The following is a 24269-nucleotide window of genomic DNA, read 5'->3' on the forward strand; positions in this document are numbered from 1 at the left end:
ACAGGTTGGCCTTGGCCAACTGTGGGAAGAACCTTCTAGAACATTGTGAAATCTTCGCATGTAGGCGGGGGATTTTCCTCATATTTGGGTAAATGATACATTGTGGGGTAGAAGTGATTGACTTTTTGTGTTTCATGTACTGCTGCCGCATTGCTGAATAAAACCATCAAGCCACCTTGACTTTGAAAGATATACTGTCTCCGACTCTATTTTTGATTTATCCTTCTGAAGAAGAAAAACTTCCACAGATATAAATGGAAAGACTGGAGATTGTAAATAAGGCTTTCGGTCCCATTTGTGGTCAGACCAGAGATACTGATATGAAGAGATACAGCAGTACATCACTGTTCTTCATGCTTTGTAACAACCATGTACATGTGACAACCCCTTCAACTCTGTATGACATCCAGATATCAAGGTCTTTATCAGTGTTCTAATAACAGCTGAACAAGAGGAGACATTCCTGAACATGCTCCTGTCCTGACAGTGCAGTTAAATCCACTCTGTAGGAATCCTGCTGACAGTTCCACCACGCTGCACAGCTGTTCTACCATGACAGTTGTGCTTCAACATCATCACATAGTGATAAACTGGATATCACTTACCATTCTCCCCAATGAGCTCACCTGTAAAGGAAATGAGATGACAGACAGTGAGAACAGAACACCAGAATCTGAACAAGAACTTGGATCTATAGTGAGCAGCTGTAAGGGCACCCTACCACTACCTACTGTACTGTAGTGATGAGAAGCACAAGGAGTATTAGATGTAAAGACATCTGGAGATTATAAATATTGTTTTTCTGCCCTGACAGTGCAGTTGAATTCACTCTGCAGGTATTCTTCTGACAGTTCCACCACGTTGCACAGCTGTTCTACCATGACAGTTGTGCTTCAACATCCTCACATAGTGATAAACTGGATATTACTTACTCTTCTCTCTATCAAGACGATCTGTAAATGAAGTGAGATGAGAGACAGTGAGAACATCAGACATATGAACACCAGAATCTGAACAAGAACTTGGATCTATAGTGACCAGCTGTAAGGGCACCCTACCACTACCTACTGTACTCTAGTGACTGTTCATCAGAAGTCTTTTGTTAACAGTTGTAATATAACACCACTTTAAAGCTTATCTTAAGACCACTCTGCAGTAGCAACTGATGTATAATATGAGTTTACAATGAGTCAGATGCTGCTTTAAGTGTACAATATTATCTGACAAGAACATACACTGACCATCTCAAAACATAAGTCCTTTAAGAACGTGTTAACCTTTCTATACATGCTCCTGTCCTGACAGTGAAGTCACTTCCCTCTGCAGACTTATGCTGGTTATTACCATTCTGGGCCTTGAAACGCTTCCCTGCAAAGGAAACACAACAGCTGATCACATATAGAACATGACTCTGTAGAGGTCAGATATAGAACATGACTCTGTAGAGGTCAGATATAGAACATGACTCGTAAAGGTCAGATATAGAACATGACTCTGTAGAGGTCAGAAATAGAACATGACTCTGTAGAGGTCAGATATAGAACATGACTCTGTAGAGTCATATATAGAACATGATTCTGTAGAGGTCAGATATAGAACATGACTCTGTAGAGGTCAGATACAGAACATTACTCTGTAGAGGTTAGATATAGAACATGACTCTGTAGAGGTCAGGTCAGATACAGAACATGACTCTGTAGAGGTCAGATATAGAACATGACTCTGTAGAGTCAGATATAGAACATGACTCTGTAGAGGTCAGATATAGAACATGACTCTGTAGAGGTCAGATATAGAACATGACTCTGTAGAGGTCAGATATAGAACATGACTCTGTAGAGGTCAGATTTAGAACATGACTCTGTAGAGGTCAGATATAGAACATGACTCTGTAGAGGTCAGATATAGAACATGACTCTGTAGAGTCAGATATAGAACATTACTCTGTAGAGGTCAGATGTAGAACATGACTCTGTAGAGGTCAGGTCAGATATAGAACATGACTGTAGAGGTCAGATATAGAACATGACTCTGTAGAGGTCAGATATACATTTACATTTAGTCATTTAGCAGACACTCTTATCCAGAGCGACTTAGAGTAAGTACAGGGACATTCTCCCCGAGGCAAGTAGGGTGAAGTGCGTTGCCCAAGGACACAACGTCATTTTGCACAGCCAGGATTCGAACCAACAACCTTCTGATTAATAGCCCAACTCCCTATATAGAACATGAATCCACTCATGGATAATTTACACGTAAGACTTTTACAAGATTTGACTAATAACATGACTATGAAGAATAATTGAATGGAACATGTCTGTCAATCTTGTATTCATCCATCATTTACCTTTATCTCTATGTCTCTTCACCAGGACACAGATGGCCACAGCTAATCCCACGACAGAGACACCAAACACCCCAGCCAAGGACCATTTCCCTGAGTGATCTTGATAGAACAGCTCATCTGAAACATACATGTTTAAAGCAGAGCTATTATTTTACAATTGTTTATACCTAGTGCTGCAATGTCTGTCTATCACTATGTATATATTAGTTTTTAAGTGTATAATATTGTCCTTTTTGTTTTGGTGGTTGTGTGATGTTGTTGTCCTTCCTCTCCTATTCACTAGTAGAAATTCCCACGTTCCCAGAAAATCCCAAACCTTGTGGATTCTCAGAGGAAGATGTGAGGCTGAATAACTCACCAGGAACATGAATCTTTGCCGTCTCATCTCGCTCCATGTATTTCTGTTTCACTCTACAAATGCAGAGGTTTCTATCTGTCTTCTGAACAGTGACCCTCAGTCTGAGTGTGTAGAGTCCCTCAGAGTCTCTGGTCGTCTCTGGAGGATCAGCAGAGAGAGAGACTCCTTCACTGTCCTGCCACACCATCTCTGGTTCAGGGTACCAGCCTTGTGTCTCACAGAGCAGACCCATCCCTGCCCCTCTGTGTCCCTCGATGGAGACCACTGGCTGAGATCCTACAGCTACAAACACAGATGCAGATTCAATCAGGATTTTAGAAGAATGGACGTAGTTTAATTACATCAGCAAGTTACAAAAACTAGACTTGATAAGTAAATTCACCTTTAACATGGACTTCAATGTTGGAATCATCATACCATTTCGAGGTAGGTGACCTAACAAAACATTTGTAAGTTCCTTCATCAGTGGCTCTAACCCAGAGCAGCTTCAAGGAGGTGTTGCCTGTCTTCAGTTCCTCTTTAAACAGAGCTGTTCTTGCCTTGAAGGAGGGATTCTGATATTCATTGTCATCTCTACCCTCTTTGTAAAGATGGACGATGCCTTGGTATTTGTCTCCTGAGAGCATCAACCACTCCACCGTCCAGCCCTCAGCACTGATGCTGGGGTCGACGTAGCACGGCAGAACTAGACTTTCACCAGCCACAGCAGTGATTTGATGAACTGGAGTAATGACCTTATGAGTAACTGAAGAGAAGAGAACAGATAAAGAGTGAATCTCAGAGGACAAACATCTTCTCTCCTCAACTTTCTCTGGTCTGATGGAGGCCTGAAATCTAGTTGATCTGCATCACTTTAAACTGTTACTATCAGTCCTACTGTTAACTATTACTATGACTATTATAGTGTACCTAAGAGACAAAACTTTACAGATAGCTAGATGGTAAAACACACAACTCCATGACAGTGATTTGTTTACCACTGTCTGCTGTGTGGAGCAGTAGGAGAATCCTGAACACACAGCCAGGCAGGGTCAGCATCACTCCTGAGGACAACATCCTGAACACACAGTCAGGCAGGGTCAGCATCATTCCTGAGGACAACAGCCTGAACACACAGCCAGACAGGGTCAGCATCATTCCTGAGGACAACATCCTGAACACACAGCCAGACAGGGTCAGCATCACTCCTGAGGACAACATCCAGAACACACAGCCAGACAGGGTCAGCATCACTCCTGAGGACAACATCCAGAACACACAGCCAGACAGGGTCAGCATCATTCCTGAGGACAACATCCTGAACACACAGCCAGACAGGGTCAGCATCACTCCTGAGGACAACATCCTGAACACACAGCCAGACAGGGTCAGCATCATTCCTGAGGACAACATCCTGAACACACAGCCAGACAGGGTCAGCATCACTCCTGAGGACAACATCCAGAACACACAGCCAGACAGGGTCAGCATCATTCCTGAGGACAACATCCTGAACACACAGCCAGACAGGGTCAGCATCATTCCTGAGGACAACATCCTGAACACACAGCCAGACAGGGTCAGCATCATTCCTGAGGACAACATCCTGAACACACAGCCAGGCAGGGTCAGCATCATTCCTGAGGACAACATCCTGAACACACAGCCAGGCAGGGTCAGCATCACTCCTGAGGACAACATCCAGAACACACAGCCAGACAGGGTCAGCATCATTCCTGAGGACAACATCCTGAACACACAGCCAGGCAGGGTCAGCATCATTCCTGAGGACAACATCCAGAACATGGAGCACACGCTCAAATATCTTTTTCATAAACTTTCATGGTGAATACGTCCAGGGAAGGGTAAAGATACATCAAAATGTATTTTAAAATAAAATACCAAATACCTTAATTGTAAGTATTAAAATACACTACAAAATACAAAAGCCACAACATGTATCAAAATAAACTATTGTATTTTTACATTTTAAAAATACTAAAAATACTTTTACAAGGGAGCATTAAATCCCTTGACAAACCTATCTACAGGCCTATTTAATCTATTGCTTCACCAGTACACTAATTCAGTTGATTAAGTAGACAATGTTTGATAGCAACACATTTTCTCTGCTTACAAATCATGCAATGAATCTGACATATGCAATCAGTTGACAAATCAAATATCCCTGTGATCACCCAGATGAAGGTTAGTTTTAAAGTAACAAACAGTTTAATGTTTAACCCTTGTGCTGCCTTCGGGTCATTGTGACCCCCCGTCGTATTGCGACAACTTTACCTAATAAAAAAATAAAATGAAGCATTTTCTTTTAACCTTCGCGCTGTCTCAAGGTCATGTGACCCCCCTGCCGTGTCCCGTTGTGTATTACGACACCGCCACCCTCGCGTTATCTCGGGGTCATTGTGCCCCCCCGACGTGTCTGTGCAACGTTTCCTAATACAACAACGTAGATGCGTAGGGGAGGGAATGTGAAGGGGGGGTATATCACATGATATATCACGTCATATCACTAGTTACCACTAGGAGGAACCCTCGCACTGTCCTGGGGTCGTTGTGACCCATCACCATGTCGCAACTATTTTTCCTAATACAAAACGAAAGTATTTTTTATTCATGTTATTATGTAAGCTGTAGGGAACGTGTGACCCGCCGCCGGTGTAGCAAAAATAACTTTTCCAATAAAAGTTTAATATCATCTTCATCCATGAAATCATGTAAGATGTAGGGAAGTGCTACTAACATACATTCAGTGGGTGTCAGGACAGTGGTTGTCTAGGGTCACGCAGCTATGGCTGAGGATTTCACTGCGCTGCAAGTTCTACAGCAGATGTTTGCAAATGTCGAGCAGGGTGACTCTGAAGAGGCAGAGGATGTGTCAGAGCAAGGTGACTCTGAAGAGGAGGCAGAGGATGTGTCAGAGCAAGGTGACTCTGAAGAGGCCGAGGATGTGTCAGAGCAGGGTGACTCTGAAGAGGCAGAGGATGTGTCAGAGCAAGGTGACTCTGAAGAGGCAGAGGATGTGTCAGAGCAAGGTGACTCTGAAGAGGCAGAGGATGTGTCAGAGCAAGGTGACTCTGAAGAGGCAGAGGATGTGTCAGAGCAAGGTGACTCTGAAGAGGCGACGGGTGCTGTCGTCACAGTTCGCCTTCACTCCCACCACCACTCTAGTTTCCTACCTCGCCAAGAAAAACAAGAACGTTTTACTTATGAGCCCACGTCACACAGACGCTGAAATCAGTGATAGAGACGACGGGAAACCGACCATCGTCCTAGACTACAACCGCAACAAAGGAGGTGTGGACAATCTAGATAAGGTCATCGCTTGCTACAGCTGTAAAAGGAAGACTGCCTGCTGGCCCCTGGTCAGGTCCACAACATCATTGATGTTTCCTCCTACAACACCTTTGTGATATGGAGAGAGGTCAACCCCAACTGGATGCCTCGTAAGCCCAACAAGAGGAGGGTTTTCCTCGAGCAGCTTGGCAGGGCCCTCATGACTCTGCTGATAGACAGAAGACAACATCTCCCACACACGGAAGTGTCGGCGGCGGTTGTGAGAGGTCTCCAGATGGCCAGCTGTCGCGATCCCGAAGAGGCTGACGCCGCTGCTGCCCGCTCCTCATCGGCAGGACCGGCCTCACCGGTCTCTGCCAGAAAGAGATGTCAAGTCTGCCCGGTGAAGGACTGTAAAACATTCACCGTTTGTCGCGGGTGTAAGAGGCATGTCTGCACAGCCTGTTTGCATGTATACGTTGACCCTGGACGACACGTGTACAGAAAACAACAACAGAGTACAGTGAAGAAGAGGAATTTGCTGGGTCAGACAGTGCTACCTTCTGAAACACGCACTCTCTAATTCATCACGACAACAGCATTATTTATTGAAGTGTCACTAATTTGATTTGATCCATAGATTATAAGGTGAACAACACACCTAAATCTCTTCTTTCTAACCCTAACCAACCAGTCACTCCTCAACTGTACACATCATTCCTGCTCATGTCTGATGTCAGTCTGTCAGCCTCTGTTCTGTAGAACTCACAGGGATACAGTCAGTATTAGTCAGGTGAGACATAAGGTAGTCAGGTGGAGGAGAGCTGGAGGGATGTACAGGTGGAGGAGAAGTCAGGAAGTAAGTCTCTCTTCTCTCTGGTTCAGATGTCCTCTGTGTTACATTCCAGCTGTTACAGTGCTCTGTAGAAACAATGTCATGTATGAGGAAAAGCAGGTGTTTTTCACTTGACGCTCCTAGTAGAAATTATGAGCGTTCTCAGGAGTTGTGGGTCCCATGACTTATAAGAATGATATGACACAACCTAAACAATTTATGACCAAATTGCCAGTCACATTTACAATAATTTCCAGACAAATTCCAGAAACATGATTTCTCACCCTGTCACATGATCATCACTGTACTGTGTTCTTTACTGTAACTCTGGATGTTTGTCCTCCCTCACCTGCAGCCTACTTCACCTGCCCTGCCAGAACCCTCCTCTCTCTGCCCTGTCTCTGATCACCTGCCCTGCCAGAACCCTCCTCTCTCTGCCCTGTCTCTGATCACCTGCCCTGCCAGAACCCTCCTGTCTCTGCCCTGTCTCTGATCACCTGCCCTGCCAGAACCCTCCTCTCTCTGCCCTGTCTCTGATCACCTGCCCTGCCAGAACCCTCCTCTCTCTGACCTGTCTCTGATCACCTACCCTGCCAGAACCCTCCTCTCCCTGCCCTGTCTCTGATCACCTGCCCTGCCAGAACCCTCCTCTCTCTGATCACCTGCCCTGCCAGAACCCTCCTCTCTCTGCCCTGTCTCTGATCACCTGCCCTGCCAGAACCCTCCTCTCTCTGCCCTGTCTCTGATCAGGGTCTTTCTCATGGTCAGGATACTCTTGCACAGTGCAAATGAAACATTCACCAAGGAACATTCACAGAGGAAAACAGTGGAACAGTTTTATACCAGATGGTGTATTGAATAAAGGTTTATGTCATCATAGGTTGTCATAGGCTAGCCCTCTCTTGACCCACAATCAAAAGCTGTTATCACTAGCTCCTCAGTCTATAGAGGACCAAAACACTCTAAATAGGATATACAAATATAATATTATTTAATTTATTTAATTTATTTATCTTCGGGTCATTCTGACCCATCAGTCATTCGTCGTATTGCGACAACTTTACCGCATACAAAAACAAAGTGAAGCATTTTCTTTTAACCGTCGTGCTGTCTCAGACCCCCCACATTGCAAAGGTTAAAAGATTATATATTTTTTTGTATTGGGTAAAATTGGGTAAACACAACGATGGTTCGTTATGAACCTTTGGGTCATGTGACCCGAAGGCAGCACAAGGGTTAAACCCTTAATGACACATACAGTGTTGTTGTCAAATATCCTAGTCTGTCTCCTCCCTGGACACTGATAACTGATAACACAGTACATCCTCTTCCTGTTGATCAGCACAGGTGGGAGGTCCTTAACCACTGACTGACATTGTTGCCAACACACAATAGCTGATTATAACATTTACAGACACAATAGACATGTTTAACAGACATGAAATAATGTTATATTGTAGTCTAGGATCTATTCTGTTAAACAAACACGTCCAGTATTTGAAAGGATAAGACATCCGACCAGGAATAGAGATGCTAATTTACTTAATCATAACCTATCCTGGACTGACAGTAAATCTTCACTCTCCAACACCTTCTACTGACCTTTATAAAACTCTGGTTTCACCATCAGCCTCCTCTCTGTGCTCCATCTGGTTCTCTGTGTGTCTGACAGTAATGCTGACAGTCTGATCACCTGTAGTGCTACCTTGTACTCATCTGATCCCAACATTAAAGACTGCTCTTACTGCTGTTGGTATCGGTACTGTTCATGGAACATACAGTACAGTACATATTTGAATGTGTCACACCCACATACATACACGCACAGACACTTCTGTTTGGACCAGTTCATCCTGCTTGGAGTCTCATTACTGGAACTTTCTTATGTAAGGGTGCATGCATGCCCAATGTGAGGGGATATAGGGGGAGGAGGACAAGGAGGAGCAGGGAGGAGAGGAGGAGAAATGAAGCTTGCGCAAGTTCAGTCAGGCAACACCGATCTCTGCACTCGGGCTTAATCGTAGTGTATCCAGAGCGACTTACAGTAAGTACAGGGACATTCCCCCGAGGCAAGTAGGGTGAAGTGCCTTGCCCAAGGACACAACGTCATTGGGCAGAGCCGGGAATCGAACCGGTAACCTTCAGATTACTAGCCCGACTCCCTAACCGCTCAGCCACCTGACTCCCAAATATGATTCTCTCCCTGTGTAGTTTGTCCATGCTATCAAGTGCGCGATTGCTATTGATGTGTCGTGTGGCTGGACCTTCCCTTGTCTTGTTTTTTGGAGGCTATGTCGGATTTCGAGCTGGAGTTGTTCGAGGAGGTCGTCCCGGTTCCGGGTTCCGCCTCCCCCGCTGCTCGACGCAGTTCCCGGCTCGCGGCTCGACGGGTCTGCGTTAGAGGCGGGTCTGCGCGCCGTGGGTGTCCTTCCAGCGCCCGGGTTGGGGCTTTCCCAGCTCCGCGCCCTGGCCGTCGGGGTGGACTGCGTGTCTCCTTGCCGAGTCCCGTCGCCCGAGACTCCCCCTGTCTCCTCCGCTGCTCAAGGTCGGAAGCGTACAAGGAAGTCGCGCCGTCCGGAGGTGCTTGATTCGGACGCTGGGCCGTCTACCGGCCCTGCCGTCGCTCCTCTGCCTGTTCCCGTTTCCGATCGGCCCGGGGAAGCCCTCTCTTCTACCCTTCTGGTCCTGGCGTCTTCCCTTCAATCCATCGATGCCCGCCTGCGGTCTCTGGAGAACGCCGGGGCTTCCGCTCCCGTGGCTGCGCCGCTCCCAGCCTCGGCGCCCCTCGTGCCCATGGAGGAGCCACTGCACAACCTGGCTTCCGCAGTAGCTGTTCTGTCAGCAGGTAGGCCTTACATCCCTTCGGGGGCTGACATTACCCCCCGCTTAAGATCCCACATCCTGCAAGGCAGGAATATCAATTTTATTCGTCTGATCCTCCCCTCGCCCGAGTGTGACGCGAGCGTCTCCACCAGCGATCAGTACAGCACGGTGCTCCGTTCTGCTGACCCCAGGTTGGCAAGGGACCTGTCTATCGGGAAGTTTCTGGTAGCTTTCGGGATCTTCCGCGATGTGGTGTGCTCCGTGTTTCCCCTTAGACGGCAGGAACTAGACGGCTACATGGCTCTGATTGGGGACCTGAATCTGCGCTACGGGAGAAACCTGTTCTACCAGTACCACAAAGAGTTTTCGAGCAAGGCTGCTCTCTACGTTTCCCGCTCGAACGTGTTGCTGGACTGGTCCGTGCTGGATACCGAGCTGCTGGTTATGCTGGTCGGGGGCTCCCAGGCCGTGTCTTGCGGCACGTGCGGCGGCTTGGGGCATGCTGCTCCTCTCTGTCCACTGGTTCCGTTTCTCCCGGGGGATCCCGGGGCCCAGCATCGCGCTCGCGGGCTTGGTGCTGCCATCGGAAAGGCTAACGTGGACGTTCGTGGCCGCAAGGTGCACGTTGCTTCCAGGAGGGTCATCTGCAATAATTTCAATGTGAGTGTGTGCTCCTACGGCAATTGTAATTTCCTTCATGTTTGCAGCGGCTGTCAGGAAGCCCATCCGTGGTCGGTGTGTCCACGTCGGGGCCGCCCTCAGCGAGGGCGTCGTGGTGGTCCGAACTAACGGCCGAGCACCCTTCCACTCCAATAAATGTGTCTGCACTGGCTTTCGAACTCTCGTCCCATCCCGATTCCGTGTTCGTTGATCATCTACTCACGGGGCTGACTCAAGGGTTCAGGGTGGGGGTTTCATGTCCATTGTCGTCTTCACTTGTTTTGAGCAATCTCCAGTCAGCGGTGCGGGAGCCAGCTGTCGTTTCCCAGCTGCTGGCCAGAGAGTGCGGTAAACGCTACGTGATAGGCCCGTTCGACTCGTCCCCTTTTCCACTGTTTCGCAGTAGTCCCCTCGGCGTCGCTACGCGGAAGTATTTCGATAAGAAACGTCTTATCCTGGACCTGTCTGCTCCGCGCTCCGGTCCGATTCCCGGCATTAACGGGCTTATTCCCCTCAAGCCTTTTTCGCTTCACTATGCCACCGTGGACCACGCCATTAAGCTCATAAAGCTGGCGGGGTCCGGTGCCTGGCTTTCCAAAGCAGACATCACTGACGCGTTCAAGATCGTCCCCGTTCACCCGTCCCAGTGGCACTTGCTCGGGATGAAATGGGATAACCGGTTCTATTTCGCCGTGCGTCTCCCGTTCGGGAGCAGGAGCAGCCCCTCCATTTTCAACCGGGTTTCCGAGGCCCTTTGTTGGATCCTGTTAAACCGGGTCCGGGTCCCCGCGTTGCTCCACCTCTTAGACGATTTTCTCTTGGTAGATCCTCCGTCCGATGCGTCCGGCGCTTCCCTGCTGCTGTTGAAAAATCTGTTCCGCGGACTGGGCGTTCCCCTTTCTGACGAGAAAACTCTCGGGCCGGCCACTCGCCTGGAGTTTCTGGGCATCACGCTGGACACGGTAGAGATGAAGGCTTCCCTGCCGGTTGAGAAGCTCGAGCGAGCTTGCAGCATGGCCCGGTCGCTCGTGGCGTCTTCAGTCATGTCCAAGCGGCAGCTGCTGTCTCTCCTCGGGCACTTCAATTTCGCCATGCGCGTGATTCCCCAGGGCCGCTCGTTCATCTCCCGGTTGCTCGTTCTGGCGTCTTCCGTGTCTGGTTTGCTCGATCCAGTGTGCTTGGACGAAGGTTGCCGGTCCGACTTATTGTTCTGGTTGCAATTGCTCGAGGGTTGGAACGGCGTGTCGTTCTTTTACGACGACGTTGTTTGGTCTTCGGACTCTCTGCGGTTTTTCACCGACGCCGCGCCGTCCGTTGGTTTTGGGGGGTTCTATCAGGAGCAGTGGTTCGCCAGCCCGTGGCCCCATGACTTCGCTGCGCCCGGTGCCTCTTCCGCCCTGTACGAAATCTACCCCGTAGTGGTCGCTTTTTACCTGTGGGGCCAGTCGTGGCGTCGTAAGCGCATAGCTGTGTTGTGCGACAATCAGGCCGTGGTGAGCATCATAAATAAGGGGCGCTCTAACTGCCCACGCATAATGTCATTCATGAGACGCATCACTTGGCTCTCCGTTGCTCATAATTTCATCCTCACAGCACGTCACGTGCCGGGCCACGATAATGTTATAGCTGATTCCCTGTCACGTTTCAATTTTCAGGTGTTCAGGGATCTGTGCCCGTACGCCAGCCAGTGGCCCTTGGCCGCCCCCCCCCTCGCGTCACTGGTCCTAGATTAGAAGAGCACTCCTTGCAGGCATATTTAGAGGTAGCCAAGGGTTATATGAGGAAGGGGTTGGCTGCTTCTACCCTTAGATCGTACGATTTCGCCTGGAGAACGTACGCTATGTTCTGTCTGTCTTTGTCTGTCCCGCTGGTACCCGTGTGTGTTAACGTGGTGTGTGCTTTTGTGTGTCACTGCACTGATGTTCGCCACTTCCAGCCACGCTATATTAAAGGTCTGGTTGCGGGTATTCAATTCAATGCCAGATGCCATGATCCTTCGTTCCCCAGCCTTTTCACTAATCCAGCAGTCAAACTCCTGTTCAAAGGCATAGGCAAAGCTTTCCCCGCTAAGGTGGACGATAGACTCCCATTCACTCTGTCTATTCTGCACGCCATGCTCTCGGTGCTCAGACAAGGTTGCTTTTCCCCCTACATCGATTCCCTCTTGGATTGCACGTTTTTAATGGCTCCTGCCACTGATGTGTGTTTTTCTGACTTAACGTTTCACCCTGATTTCTTCATTCTGCTTCTCAAACATTCCAAAACCGGAGGCTCTTGCTCAATCATCATTGCTAACACGGGTGGTCCTTTCTGTCCTTTCTTATCCATGCTGAGGTACGTAAAGAGGAGGTGCCCTTCCGATCCACTCTCCCCCCTCTTCTTAACCCCTAGCAATAATCCTATGTCACAATCCTGGTTCAGCCACCATCTAGCACAGGTCGTAGCCAAATGCAACCTTCCCCCTGGACGGTATTCAGGCCATTCATTTAGAATAGGCGCTGCAACGTCCGCTGCTTTGCAAGGGGTGTCCACTGCGTCTCTGCAGCAGCTGGGCCGCTGGTCTTCATCAGCGTACTCTTCGTATGTTCGTCCAGATTCTGCTGCCATCATCGAGGCCCAAAGATCGCTACGGCCCTAACGGCTCTCTGTGAGTACTTGCAAACAACTGGTGGTCAGTGTTGTTACTGTGTCTCTCGTTAAACTGTCTCGTGTTTACAGGCTCGATGCTAACGTTGCCTGCGGATACAGCGACTTGGTTTCTGTATGCAAACAGAGGGTCCCTGGTTCCTGCCTCTCTTGCTAGCACAAGTCACGAGGGCGTCGGTCCTCCTACCAACAAAGGCTCACGTGCACTCCAGCCGGCAAAGGCTGCTCACACACTCAAGGGTTTCGGCCCGGTAGCCTACATAGGGTCATCAGTACGCGGGGACGTCGGTCCTCCAGCCGGCACAGGCTGTTCACATAGACTCAAGGGCGTCAGCCCTATAGCACACTTAGACTCACGTACGCGGGGACGCCGGTCCCCCAGCCAGCGCTCAGGCTGTCACATAGACTCAAGGGCGTCGGCCCTCTAGCCTACATAGGTCACGTACACGGGGACGCTGTCCTCCAGCCGGCACAGGCTGTTCACATAGACTCAAGGGCGTCGGCCCACTAGCCTACATAGGTCATGTACGCGGGGACGTCGGTCCTCCAGCCGGCTCAGGCTGTTCACATAGACCCAGGGCGTCGGCCCTCTAGCCGACCAAAGTCGCAAAGGCTATCACATTCACTCCTGAGGGCGTCGGGCCTCAGCCAGCCTAGGCAAACACCGACAGCATGAGGGGGTCGGCCCTCTAGCACATAACTCATTCATGCACTAGGGCATCGGCCTCTGGCCAGGAGGCTACTGCCTACAATCATTGCTGCTCTTTCCTTTGGGTTCTCGGTATAGGAACATGTCTACGGATCTGTCCGTGCATGGCTTGCCATCTCCTGCAGGTTCCTGCCCGGGTATGTATGCTTTTAGCCTAGGTCCTTCTGTACGCTCTCGTACTGATCACGGTCGCTCCGATCGGTGCGGTGCACCCATGTCGGTCGCTTTCCGTGTTGTGTTGTTGTTGCTTATTCCCCAGCGGTTCATGGTTCCTTCCTGTTGGTGAGTATGTTTTCTTTTTGTTCTGGTCTTAACTTCCTACCTTTTTACTTTTGGGGGATTCTTCTTCGGGCGTTGGACAGGCGCCCTTTGATCTATATAATTCCCCGTGGGGTTCAAGCTCCAAACACCATAGTACATTTATTAGTCTGTAATAAACATCTTTCACTCATCCAAGGTCTCTCCTGATTGAAATGAAGCTTGCGCAAGTTCAGTCAGGCAAGACCGATCTCTGCACTCGGGCTTAATCGTAGTGCACACTTCTCACTCCCCCCGCTAAGAACGCCCTACCTTCCCCCCGTTCCCTGGTCGGGCGGTCACTGGGGTTCAGGTCGATTAGCGCTCCCGCTATCAATTAATGGTGTCACATGATCCGTGCCTTTAAATATGATTCTCTCCCTGTGTAGTTTGTCCATGCTATCAAGTGCGCGACCCTCCACCACCCCGTCGCCGCCCGGTTACGTCTCAGTCTTCGGCTCGATTGGTCGTCGGCTGCCGCCACCGCCACCAGTGTCTGGACTCCGTGGGGGATTCTTCTTCGGGCGTTGGACAGGCGCCCTTTGATCTATATAATTCCCCGTGGGGTTCAAGCTCCAAACACCATAGTACATTTATTAGTCTGTAATAAACATCTTTCACTCATCCAAGGTCTCTCCTGATTGAAATAGGGTGAGGTGAAGAGTAGAGTGGGGGAAAAGAGGAGCAAAGAAAGACAGAGGTGAAGAGGGGATAAAGGGGCAGGAGGTGAGAGAGAGGGTGAGGAGAAAAAGGTGAAGGTGAGGGGGAGAGAGGGGGAGGAGAGGAGAAACAAATACATGTTATGTTTCTGTTCAGTCCAGTCCTGGTTTTGTGTGTGTCTGTCCAGTCTGTGTTCCAGGTCACATACCCCAACACACCTTGCCTTGCCTTCAAGAGTACTAATCTGCCTCTATCCCTGTGTACCACAGACATCAACAACTACCTAATTCCATCATCTACAATCTAGGGCTCCCTCCTCCCTCCCTCCTGTCTGGGACCCACAGACCTCACCATCACCCTCTGTGTCTGCAGTAGACCTCACCATCATCACCCTCTGTGTGTCTGCAGTAGACCTCACCATCATCACCCTCTCTGTGTCTGCAGTAGACCTCACCATCATCACCCTCTGTGTGTCTGCAGTAGACCTCACCATCATCACCCTCTGTGTGTCTGCAGTAGACCTCACCATCATCACCCTCTGTGTCTGCAGTAGACCTCACCATCATCACCCTCTGTGTGTCTGCAGTAGACCTCACCGTCATCACCCTCTGTGTGTCTGCAGTAGACCTCACCATCATCACCCTCTGTGTCTGCAGTAGACCTCACCATCATCACCCTCTCTGTGTCTGCAGTAGACCTCACCATCATCACCCTATATGTGTCTGAAGTAGACCTCACCATCATCACCCTCAGTGTGTCTGCAGTAGACCTCACCATCATCACCCTATATGTGTCTGAAGTAGACCTCACCATCATCACCCTCAGTGTGTCTGCAGTAGACCTCACCATCATCACCCTCTGTGTCTGCAGTAGACCTCACCATCAGCACCCTCTCTGTGTCTGCAGTAGACCTCACCATCATCACCCTCTGTGTCTGCAGTAGACCTCACCATCATCACCCTCTCTGTGTCTGCAGTAGACCTCACCATCATCACCCTCTGTGTGTCTGCAGTAGACCTCACCATCAGCACCCTCTCTGTGTCTGCAGTAGACCTCACCATCATCACCCTCTGTGTCTGCAGTAGACCTCACCATCATCACCCTCTCTGTGTCTGCAGTAGACCTCACCATCATCACCCTCTGTGTGTCTGCAGTAGACCTCACCATCATCACCCTCTGTGTGTCTGCAGTAGACCTCACCATCATCACCCTCAGTGTGTCTGCAGTAGACCTCACCATCATCACCCTCTGTGTCTGCAGTAGACCTCACCATCATCACCCTCTCTGTGTCTGCAGTAGACCTCACCATCATCACCCTCTGTGTCTGCAGTAGACCTCACCATCATCACCCTCTGTGTGTCTGCAGTAGACCTCACCATCATCACGCTCTGTGTGTCTGCAGTAGACCTCACCATCAGCACCCTCTCTGTGTCTGCAGTAGACCTCACCATCATCACCCTCTGTGTGTCTGCAGTAGACCTCACCATCATCACCCTATATGTGTCTGAAGTAGACCTCACCATCATCACCCTCAGTGTGTCTGCAGTAGACCTCACCATCATCACCCTCTGTGTCTGCAGTAGACCTCACCATCATCACCCTCTCTGTGTCTGCAGTAGACCTCACCATCATCACCCTCTGTGTGTCTGCAGTAGACCTCACCATCAGCACCCTCTCTGTGTCTGCAGTAGACCTCACCATCATCACCCTCTGTGTCTGCAGTAGACCTCACCATCATCACCCTCTCTGTGTCTGCAGTAGACCTCACCATCATCACCATCTGTGTCTGCAGTAGACCTCACCATCACCACCCTCTCACCCTCTGTGTGTCTGCAGTAGACCTCACCATCATCACCCTCTGTGTCTGCAGTAGACCTCACCATCATCACCCTCTGTGTGTCTGCAGTAGACCTCACCATCATCACCCTCTGTGTGTCTGCAGTAGACCTCACCATCATCACCCTCTGTGTCTGCAGTAGACCTCACCATCATCACCCTCTGTGTCTGCAGTAGACCTCACCATCATCACCCTCTGTGTCTGCAGTAGACCTCACCATCATCACCCTCTCTGTGTATGCAGTAGACCTCACCATCATCACCCTCTCACCCTCTGTGTGTCTGCAGTAGACCTCACCATCATCACCCTCTCTGTGTCTGCAGTAGACCTCACCATCTTCACCCTCTGTGTCTGCAGTAGACCTCACCATCATCACCCTCTCTGTGTCTGCAGTAGACCTCACCATCTTCACCCTCTGTGTCTGCAGTAGACCTCACCATCATCACCCTCTGTGTGTCTGCAGTAGACCTCACCATCATCACCCTCTGTGTCTGCAGTAGACCTCAACATTATCACCCTCTCTGTGTCTGCAGTAGACCTCACCATCATCACCCTCTGTGTGTCTGCAGTAGACCTCACCATCATCACCCTCTGTGTGTCTGCAGTAGACCTCACCATCATCACCCTCTGTGTCTGCAGTAGACCTCACCATCATCACCCTCTCACCCTCTGTGTCTGCAGTAGACCTCACCATCATCACCCTCTGTGTCTGCAGTAGACCTCACCATCATCACCCTCTGTGTCTGCAGTAGACCTCACCATCATCACCCTCTCTGTGTCTGCAGTAGACCTCACCATCATCACCCTATATGTGTCTGAAGTAGACCTCACCATCATCACCCTCAGTGTGTCTGCAGTAGACCTCACCATCATCACCCTCTGTGTCTGCAGTAGACCTCACCATCATCACCCTCTGTGTGTCTGCAGTAGACCTCACCATCATCACGCTCTGTGTGTCTGCAGTAGACCTCACCATCAGCACCCTCTCTGTGTCTGCAGTAGACCTCACCATCATCACCCTCTGTGTGTCTGCAGTAGACCTCACCATCATCACCCTCTGTGTGTCTGCAGTAGACCTCACCATCATCACCCTCTCTGTGTCTGCAGTACACCTCACCATCACCACCCTCTCACCCTCTCTGTGTCTGCAGTAGACCTCACCATCATCACCCTCTGTGTCTGCAGTGGACCTCACCATCATCACCCTCTGTGTCTGCAGTAGACCTCACCATCATCACCCTCTCACCCTCTCTGTCTGCAGTAGACCTCACCATCATCACCCTCTGTGTCTGCAGTAGACCTCACCATCATCACCCTTTGTGTGTCTGCAGTAGACCTCACCATCATCACCATCATCACCCTCTGTGTCTGCAGTAGACCTCACCATCATCACCCTCTCACCCTCTGTGTCTGCAGTAGACTGAGAGAGAGAGAGAGAGAGAGAGAGAGAGAGAGAGAGAGAGAGAGAGAGAGAGAGAGAGAGATTGTGTTGCATTGTTAACTGTGTCACCAAGTAAGATCCTTTTGACCCCTCCGGCTTCGAACTGATTGAATAACTCACTTTCCCAAAAACCTTGAGTCAAGACTGAGTTGAGCCAGGCCATCGCGCCACCAAATTGATTATGTTGTAGTTTAGAGAGAGAGAGAGAGAGAGAGAGAGAGAGAGAGAGAGAGAGAGAGAGAGAGAGAGAGAGAGAGAGAGACAGAGATGCATGCATGCCCAAACATGATGGGAGAAGGCAGAGGTTTGAATGAGAGGGGGGGAGTAGTAGAGGAGGAGAGAGGAGGTAAGGAGAGAGGAAGTGAGGAGGAGAGAGGGGGAGGAGTAGAGGAGGAGAGAGGAGGTAAAGGAGACGGGGTGAGGAGGAGAGGGGGAGGTGTAGAGGAGGTAAAGGAGACAGGGGGTGAGGAGTAGAGGAGGAGAGAGGAGGTAAAGGAGGAGAGAGGGGGAGGAGTAGAGGAGGAGAGAGGAGGTAAGGAGACGGGGGGTGGGGAGGAGAGAGGGGGAGGAGTAGAGGAGGAGAGAGGAGGTAAAGGAGACAGGGGGTAAGGAGGAGAGAGGGGTAGAATTTGATCCTGGGTAAGGTGTGTTGTGACTCGCACTTGAGATCCTTTTTCTTCACCTGAATCTTGACTGGAAGGAGAGAGAGAAACATATAGAGAATGTACACTGTGTATATGTGTGAATGTGTGTAATATTTGTACTGAATATGTAAATATATGTTTGTAAGTGTGAGTGGAGGAGAATGTAGTACACCACTGTGTGGTGTGTGGGGTGTATGTATGTATGTATGTATGTGTATGTATATAGGTTTACATAATAATAATATTATAGTATGTGTATGTTTGTAGGTGTTTGCTGTATACTGTACAGTATGCTTGTGTTGTCAATATTTGACCTATAATATCCTAACTTGCCAATAAAGCACTTACAGTTTTTCTCAATTGCTAAAACACTAAAACCCATTGGCTGAACAAAGTTCTCAGTTGCTTGAACTCATGTAGCTAATTGTGCAGTCTGTTGTCAATACCTTAAACCATTTCACATGGTAAAACACAATTTGCAGATCTCACATAGACTTTTCAGCAAAACTCTAAACACATTCTCATTCTCAAAACACATTCTGCACTCTAATGCACATGTCATCCATACTAGTAAACACAAATGGCAACAATCAAATACAAATAGAGAAAACATGTCATTGACAAAACACAACCACTCAAAATTGATTTAACTCGTTTCAAATTATGTGACACAACCAATATAAGCCAGTTCAGAGAGCAAACAGGTTGTTGAAGGTGGGAAAATATTGCTTGTGATGTCGACGAAGTGCTCTGGCCTGACCCAGCCCAAAGACAAGAAGAAGCACATTGATCACATGTTTACTCCTTAGATTTTTGTCCCTTTTACTGTAGTATTGTATACTGTAGTACAGTGCATTGTAGGCTGTATACTGTACAATGAACAAATTGTATGGCCCTGAACATTTATGGTGCTTTCCATTTGTTACAGTAACAGTACTGACTGCTCAATAGATTTTGACTGGTTGCAGGTTCATATCAACAAAGAACAAGAGTGAGTTGTGAGTAGTGAGATGCAGGGTACAGTACTGTATAGGGGTACAAGGAGGAGAAAGAACAAAAAAAATTGCAAAGAGCAAAGCAGAGTAGTAATTTCTGATACATTTAGAGCTACTATGATAGAACACATTGCATTTAGTTCTCACGCGGGGAATCAAGATTAGTGACGTCATTGTCCACCCCCACAATCCTATATTATCAGACCATTGCCTGGTCACCTTCAAAATGGACCTCTGCCAGAGCCTTGGAGGCACTAAGAATATTTCTATTAGCCGCTGCATAACCCCAAACACAGCTCTGGAACTGGCTAATATTCTACCCGCTGCACTAGAAGCACTTGACGTCCCAAATAAATCATTAAATGCTAAAACGAGGGATATGAATTTAGTTATTCAGCTATCCCTAGACTCTGTTGCCCCACTCAAACCAAGGAAAAGAAAAGACAAGAAACTGGCTCCATGGTATTCAGAGGAAACCCGCACTCTTAAGAGGTCCACTAGAAAACTAGAACATAAGTGGCGTACCACTAAATTGGAGGTTTTCCGCCTGGCCTGGAAGGACAGCCAAATGGAGTACAAGCAAGTCCTCATCAGGTCCAGATCAGAATATTTCTCAAAGTTGATTAGTAAGAACAAACACAACACTAAGTTCCTATTTGATACTGTTGCAAAACTCACTAAGAAAAGTACACTCTTGTTAGTTCAGATCTCTCTCACAATGAGTTCTTAGATTTCTTTGACCAAAAAATCTATGCAATAAGGGACAAACTACAGACTAGTCCTGGAGGAGTGGCCATCAACACTGAATTTTCCTCTATACCAAGCATGCTGCATGTTGAGGCACTCACTCACTTTAACCCTATTTCTATGGAAGCGTTCATCGAGCTGATAGACTCCTCGAAACCCACTAGCTGCCTTCTCGATCCCCTCCCTGCTAAACTCTGTAGAGAACTTCTCCCTATTATTGGACCACCCATGCTTAGTATTATTACAGTTTTTCTCAGTCGCTTTGGTGCATTTCTCACATCACTATTTACATTTGCACAACAGTTAGTTCAACTTCAACAACATGTAGTAATTTGTGCACATCATAGCAGCAGTTTCTCATTCCTTCCAACAAATTGCAAATGCGTTTGGACATGCATCAATTGCTTTCATACAACTCTCTGCTGTTTTATAACATTATCATTTGCTTATGTCATGTCAGTCAAAATTAACTATACTTGTGAATGCTGAATAGTCATTCTATATAAAACTAATAGTCCTCATTTCATTGTTTGAGTCATTATATACAAAAATGTTGAACTAGTTGTCAAAATCTGTCAAGCTAATTTTACAAAGTTAAAAGAAAATGTAAACACATTTTTTCCTGAAAATGTCTCCTAAATTGAACCATTTCTCTCAGGTGAATCTCAGCTTTCACTGATGAGAAGGAGTGTGTGAAGCATCAGTTGCAGCCAATGATAAGCCACTTCTCTACAATCACTGTCAGAGCTGAGTCCCATAAACCCCCACTTTAAAGCACATATGAACCAAGCAGGACATACTGTGTACCATTTCTACAATACCGTGACACAGAAATGGAAGGTCAGCCTCGAGGAAGAGGGGTGAGGGTGCGGGGAGGAAGGGGAAGGGGACAAAACAGGGGAAGAGGAAGAAGAGGCCAAGTACATAGGCGGATCCCTGATGTTGTTGATGCATGTTGTATTGCAATATTGTTTACCGTTGTGCACAGCTGTACCCAAAGGGAGTTTTGCAGTTTGTACTAATTGTTTTGAGAACTGCATTAACTGTTGTGCAAATGTAAATAGTGATGTGAGAAATGCACCAAAGCGACTGAGAAAAACTGTAATGAATCTATTGTAACTGGCCAAGTCCCCAATGATTTCAAACAAGCTATTATTAAGCCTCTTCTTAAAAAACCAAACCTGGATCCAAGTTGTCTTAGCAACTACAGCCCAATTTCAAATTTGCCATTGCTCTCCAAAATTTTAGAAAAGCCTGTGGCACAACAGCTCACTGAGCACCTCTCCACAAATCAGCTTTATGAACCTCTCCAGTCTGGATTTCGTCTCCACCACAGCACTGAAACTGCATTAGCCAAGGTAGTTAATGATCTACTGTTACGCCTGGGACACACTGGCTGCCAAGCGCCTGGACGCGCCGCGCAGCGCCACGATCGGCTACGATCGGCTACGACTGAGCAAAAGCTGTTCACACCAGACGCGCATTTCTCCGCGCCGGTCACCAAGCCTTTCTGCTACTCTGAGCTTTCCTTTACGCTGACATGGTACATAAACATGGCATTGGCTATATCCCAGCATTGATCCTTATCTACGTTGTCCTTGTCAAATTGTTGCTGGGGGTCATACAACTCCCTGTGCTTTTCAACTTTGAGAATTCATTTGATGCTGATTTAGAAATCGACTTGGGGGTTCTCTCTCGATAGGCTATGTCTGCACGCGTGTGTGTTGTGTGCAACGCGTGACAACTCGTTTCTCTCAAGCAAACAAAACAACTACGGGCATGCTAGCTCAACAGATCAATCCGGTTATTTTAATTCGTTTTCATCAGGATAACCACACGTAAAGGACGTTCGTTACCAACATTGTGTAATTATAAAGTCTACAACTTCACAAATGTGCACCGTAGTCTACAATTAATGGAGTAAAATCTTAATAACATGTTTTTTTATTCAAATATATCAACTAATATGGTGTATTTCATCATCCTGCAGCCGATTTCACCAACCGTCTCTGGAGGAGGGGATCCCTCTCTGAATTGCTCCTCCCAAGGTTTCTTCCATTTTTTCTCCTGTTGAGTTTTTCTGGGAGTATTTCCTTGTCTTCCTTGAGGGTTTAGGTTGGTTGAGGGGCAGTTCTATGGGCGTATGTGAAGCCCTCTGTGACATGCTTGCGTGTAAAAAGGGCTATACAAATACATTTGATTTGATTTGTTGTCGTTCATCAAAAGACAATGACGGATAAATATGACATTTGTTTTGACATTACGCAAAAATGTACTTCTCCAATTGCTTAAGCACAATTTTGAAAACAGGGCTCACTTTGTCAAAACACAACACACGATTCACACAACTAGACACACAAGTAGCAGAACACCTCCAATCTTTTGCAAAATGAAACACTTCTTTCAAAACTATACAATCATGTATAAAAACCAACTGGACTCAGTTACACACTGTAGTGAAAAATGTAAAACACTTTTACACTAACTATTCTTTTCTAATGATATAACCTGCTTGATTTTGTCAGAGATATTGTTCCAGTAGAGCACGTACAAGTACATAAATATGTTGACCAAACACAACACACAAGACTAGTACTGCACACTGCTGAAAATATTTACTGTATTTCTCAACATTGTCTACGTAAAGGTTGCGTTTTGCACAGAATATCAGAACATATTTCAAATTGAAAACTGTATAGTAGGCTACATACTGTAAACACAGCAAATACATTTGTGGAGACAAATGAAAGTGTTCAGCAAATTAAATACAGTACATTGTTTCCATCATGGACTGCCGTGAATGTGTACAAAGTACTGATGTAGTGCATATAGTAGGCTACATGTTACTGTACTGTAGACAGTAGAGAATAGTAGTTTTCATCTGTGCTCTTGTTGAAATGGGCTCCCCCTCTCATCCTCACTCTCCCTCTTCCTCTTCCTGCAACATTACCTTCCATTTTTGATGAGGACAGGTACACTGACCGGTTGCCTTTTTATAGTGCTTACACCTGATTGGTATGTTTACAGTTTAGCACTTTAGTGCTTGTACACCTGATGCCTGTGTTTGATCCATTTGTTTACAGACGTAACATTTTACAAGGCAGTGTCTTGAAAAGGCAATTAAGGGACATAATCTTATATTTCTGTGTCTAATGTAGAAAAGTGTGTTTAGTGATTTGCAAAACACTGTGTGTAGTATTTTGCAAATAGTGTGAGGATGAGAATGTGCTTATAGTTGTGCAGGTCTGGGCTTCTGTTTTGCTCCTTGAGTGTCAGGTTTCACTAACTGTGTGTTATTTGACATTTTTGTGTCTAAGCAATCGGAAAAAACTGTATTGTGTGTGGAAGCACTAATCAGTGGTTCACAATGCAGCCATGTCCTCGTGCTGCCCCCTAGTGGTGCTACAGGACACTTGTCTCATTGAAACAATGTCAAGACTTTACAAGAGTTTAGGTCCTCGATGTGTTTCTTCTGGTATTGGTCACCTCTTCAGGGGCCCTAGCAGTAGACCAGCTGGACACAAATGAAGGCTCTCCAGCAGCCTGTTGGTCATGTGATTAGAGAGCTGGGGGAGCTGCTATAGAGCAGTCAGAGACACACCTGGTATGAATACAGCCTTGGAGAGGAGGGCAGGAAGTGATCAGTTCCCCCATAACCACCCAGGGTGGAGGGAGGACCTACATACCAGACGTAGGTCAACCAGGTGTTCCACCCTGGAGAAATGGAGAAGCCCAGTATTTAGTTGTGGCTGGGAGGGATCAGCCAGGGGCTCAGTATTTCATGAGTACAGTGGGAGAATTCTGAACTATATGATATGTGTATCAGTACTACAGGATTTAATTGAAACAATCTATGTTAAAGTTTGAGCAGGAAAAAGATGTAGCCTTCAACTTGTACCTCATAAACAAGGTAGAGCAGGTAAATGATGTAGGCTACACCTTGTACCTCATCAACAAGGTAGAGCAGGTAAATGATGTAGGCTACACCTTGTACCTC

The 24269-nt window shown here is 47.6% G+C and overlaps 2 protein-coding genes across 2 annotated transcripts in view; both read right to left on the reverse strand.

The window, feature by feature from the left end:
* Window positions 1–8552, reverse strand: part of LOC136943034 (protein NLRC3-like) — a 112090-nt gene extending 103538 nt beyond the window's left edge. Inside the window, exon 1 of the mRNA XM_067236175.1 lies at window positions 8416–8552. The gene's annotated coding sequence lies outside the window, so the exon portion shown is untranslated. The remainder of the gene's footprint in view (window positions 1–8415) is intronic.
* Window positions 1262–3761, reverse strand: LOC136946329 (butyrophilin subfamily 3 member A3-like). Its single transcript, XM_067240636.1, has 5 exons — window positions 3683–3761; window positions 3208–3450; window positions 2706–2987; window positions 2348–2464; window positions 1262–1368 (listed from the first exon to the last, which is right to left on the reverse strand). The coding sequence occupies exons 1-5, from the start codon at window positions 3759–3761 to the stop codon at window positions 1262–1264; spliced, it is 828 nt and encodes a 275-aa protein (XP_067096737.1).
* Window positions 8553–24269: the final 15717 nt, after the last annotated feature.

This window comes from Osmerus mordax, chromosome 1, assembly GCF_038355195.1.
Source record: "Osmerus mordax isolate fOsmMor3 chromosome 1, fOsmMor3.pri, whole genome shotgun sequence".
Classification (NCBI taxonomy): domain Eukaryota; kingdom Metazoa; phylum Chordata; class Actinopteri; order Osmeriformes; family Osmeridae; genus Osmerus; species Osmerus mordax.

Coding starts and splice junctions, on each gene's coding strand:
- LOC136946329 (XM_067240636.1), bottom strand. CDS start 3,761: ATGTTGTCCTCAGGAGTGATGCTGACCCTGCCTGGCTGTGTGTTCAGG. Junction 2,988..3,207: donor TAAAGAGGAACTGAAGACAG/GCAACACCTCCT, acceptor CTGTGTTTGTAG/CTGTAGGATCTCAGCCAGTG. Junction 1,369..2,347: donor GAAGAGACATAGAGATAAAG/GTAAATGATGGA, acceptor TTTCCTTTGCAG/GGAAGCGTTTCAAGGCCCAG.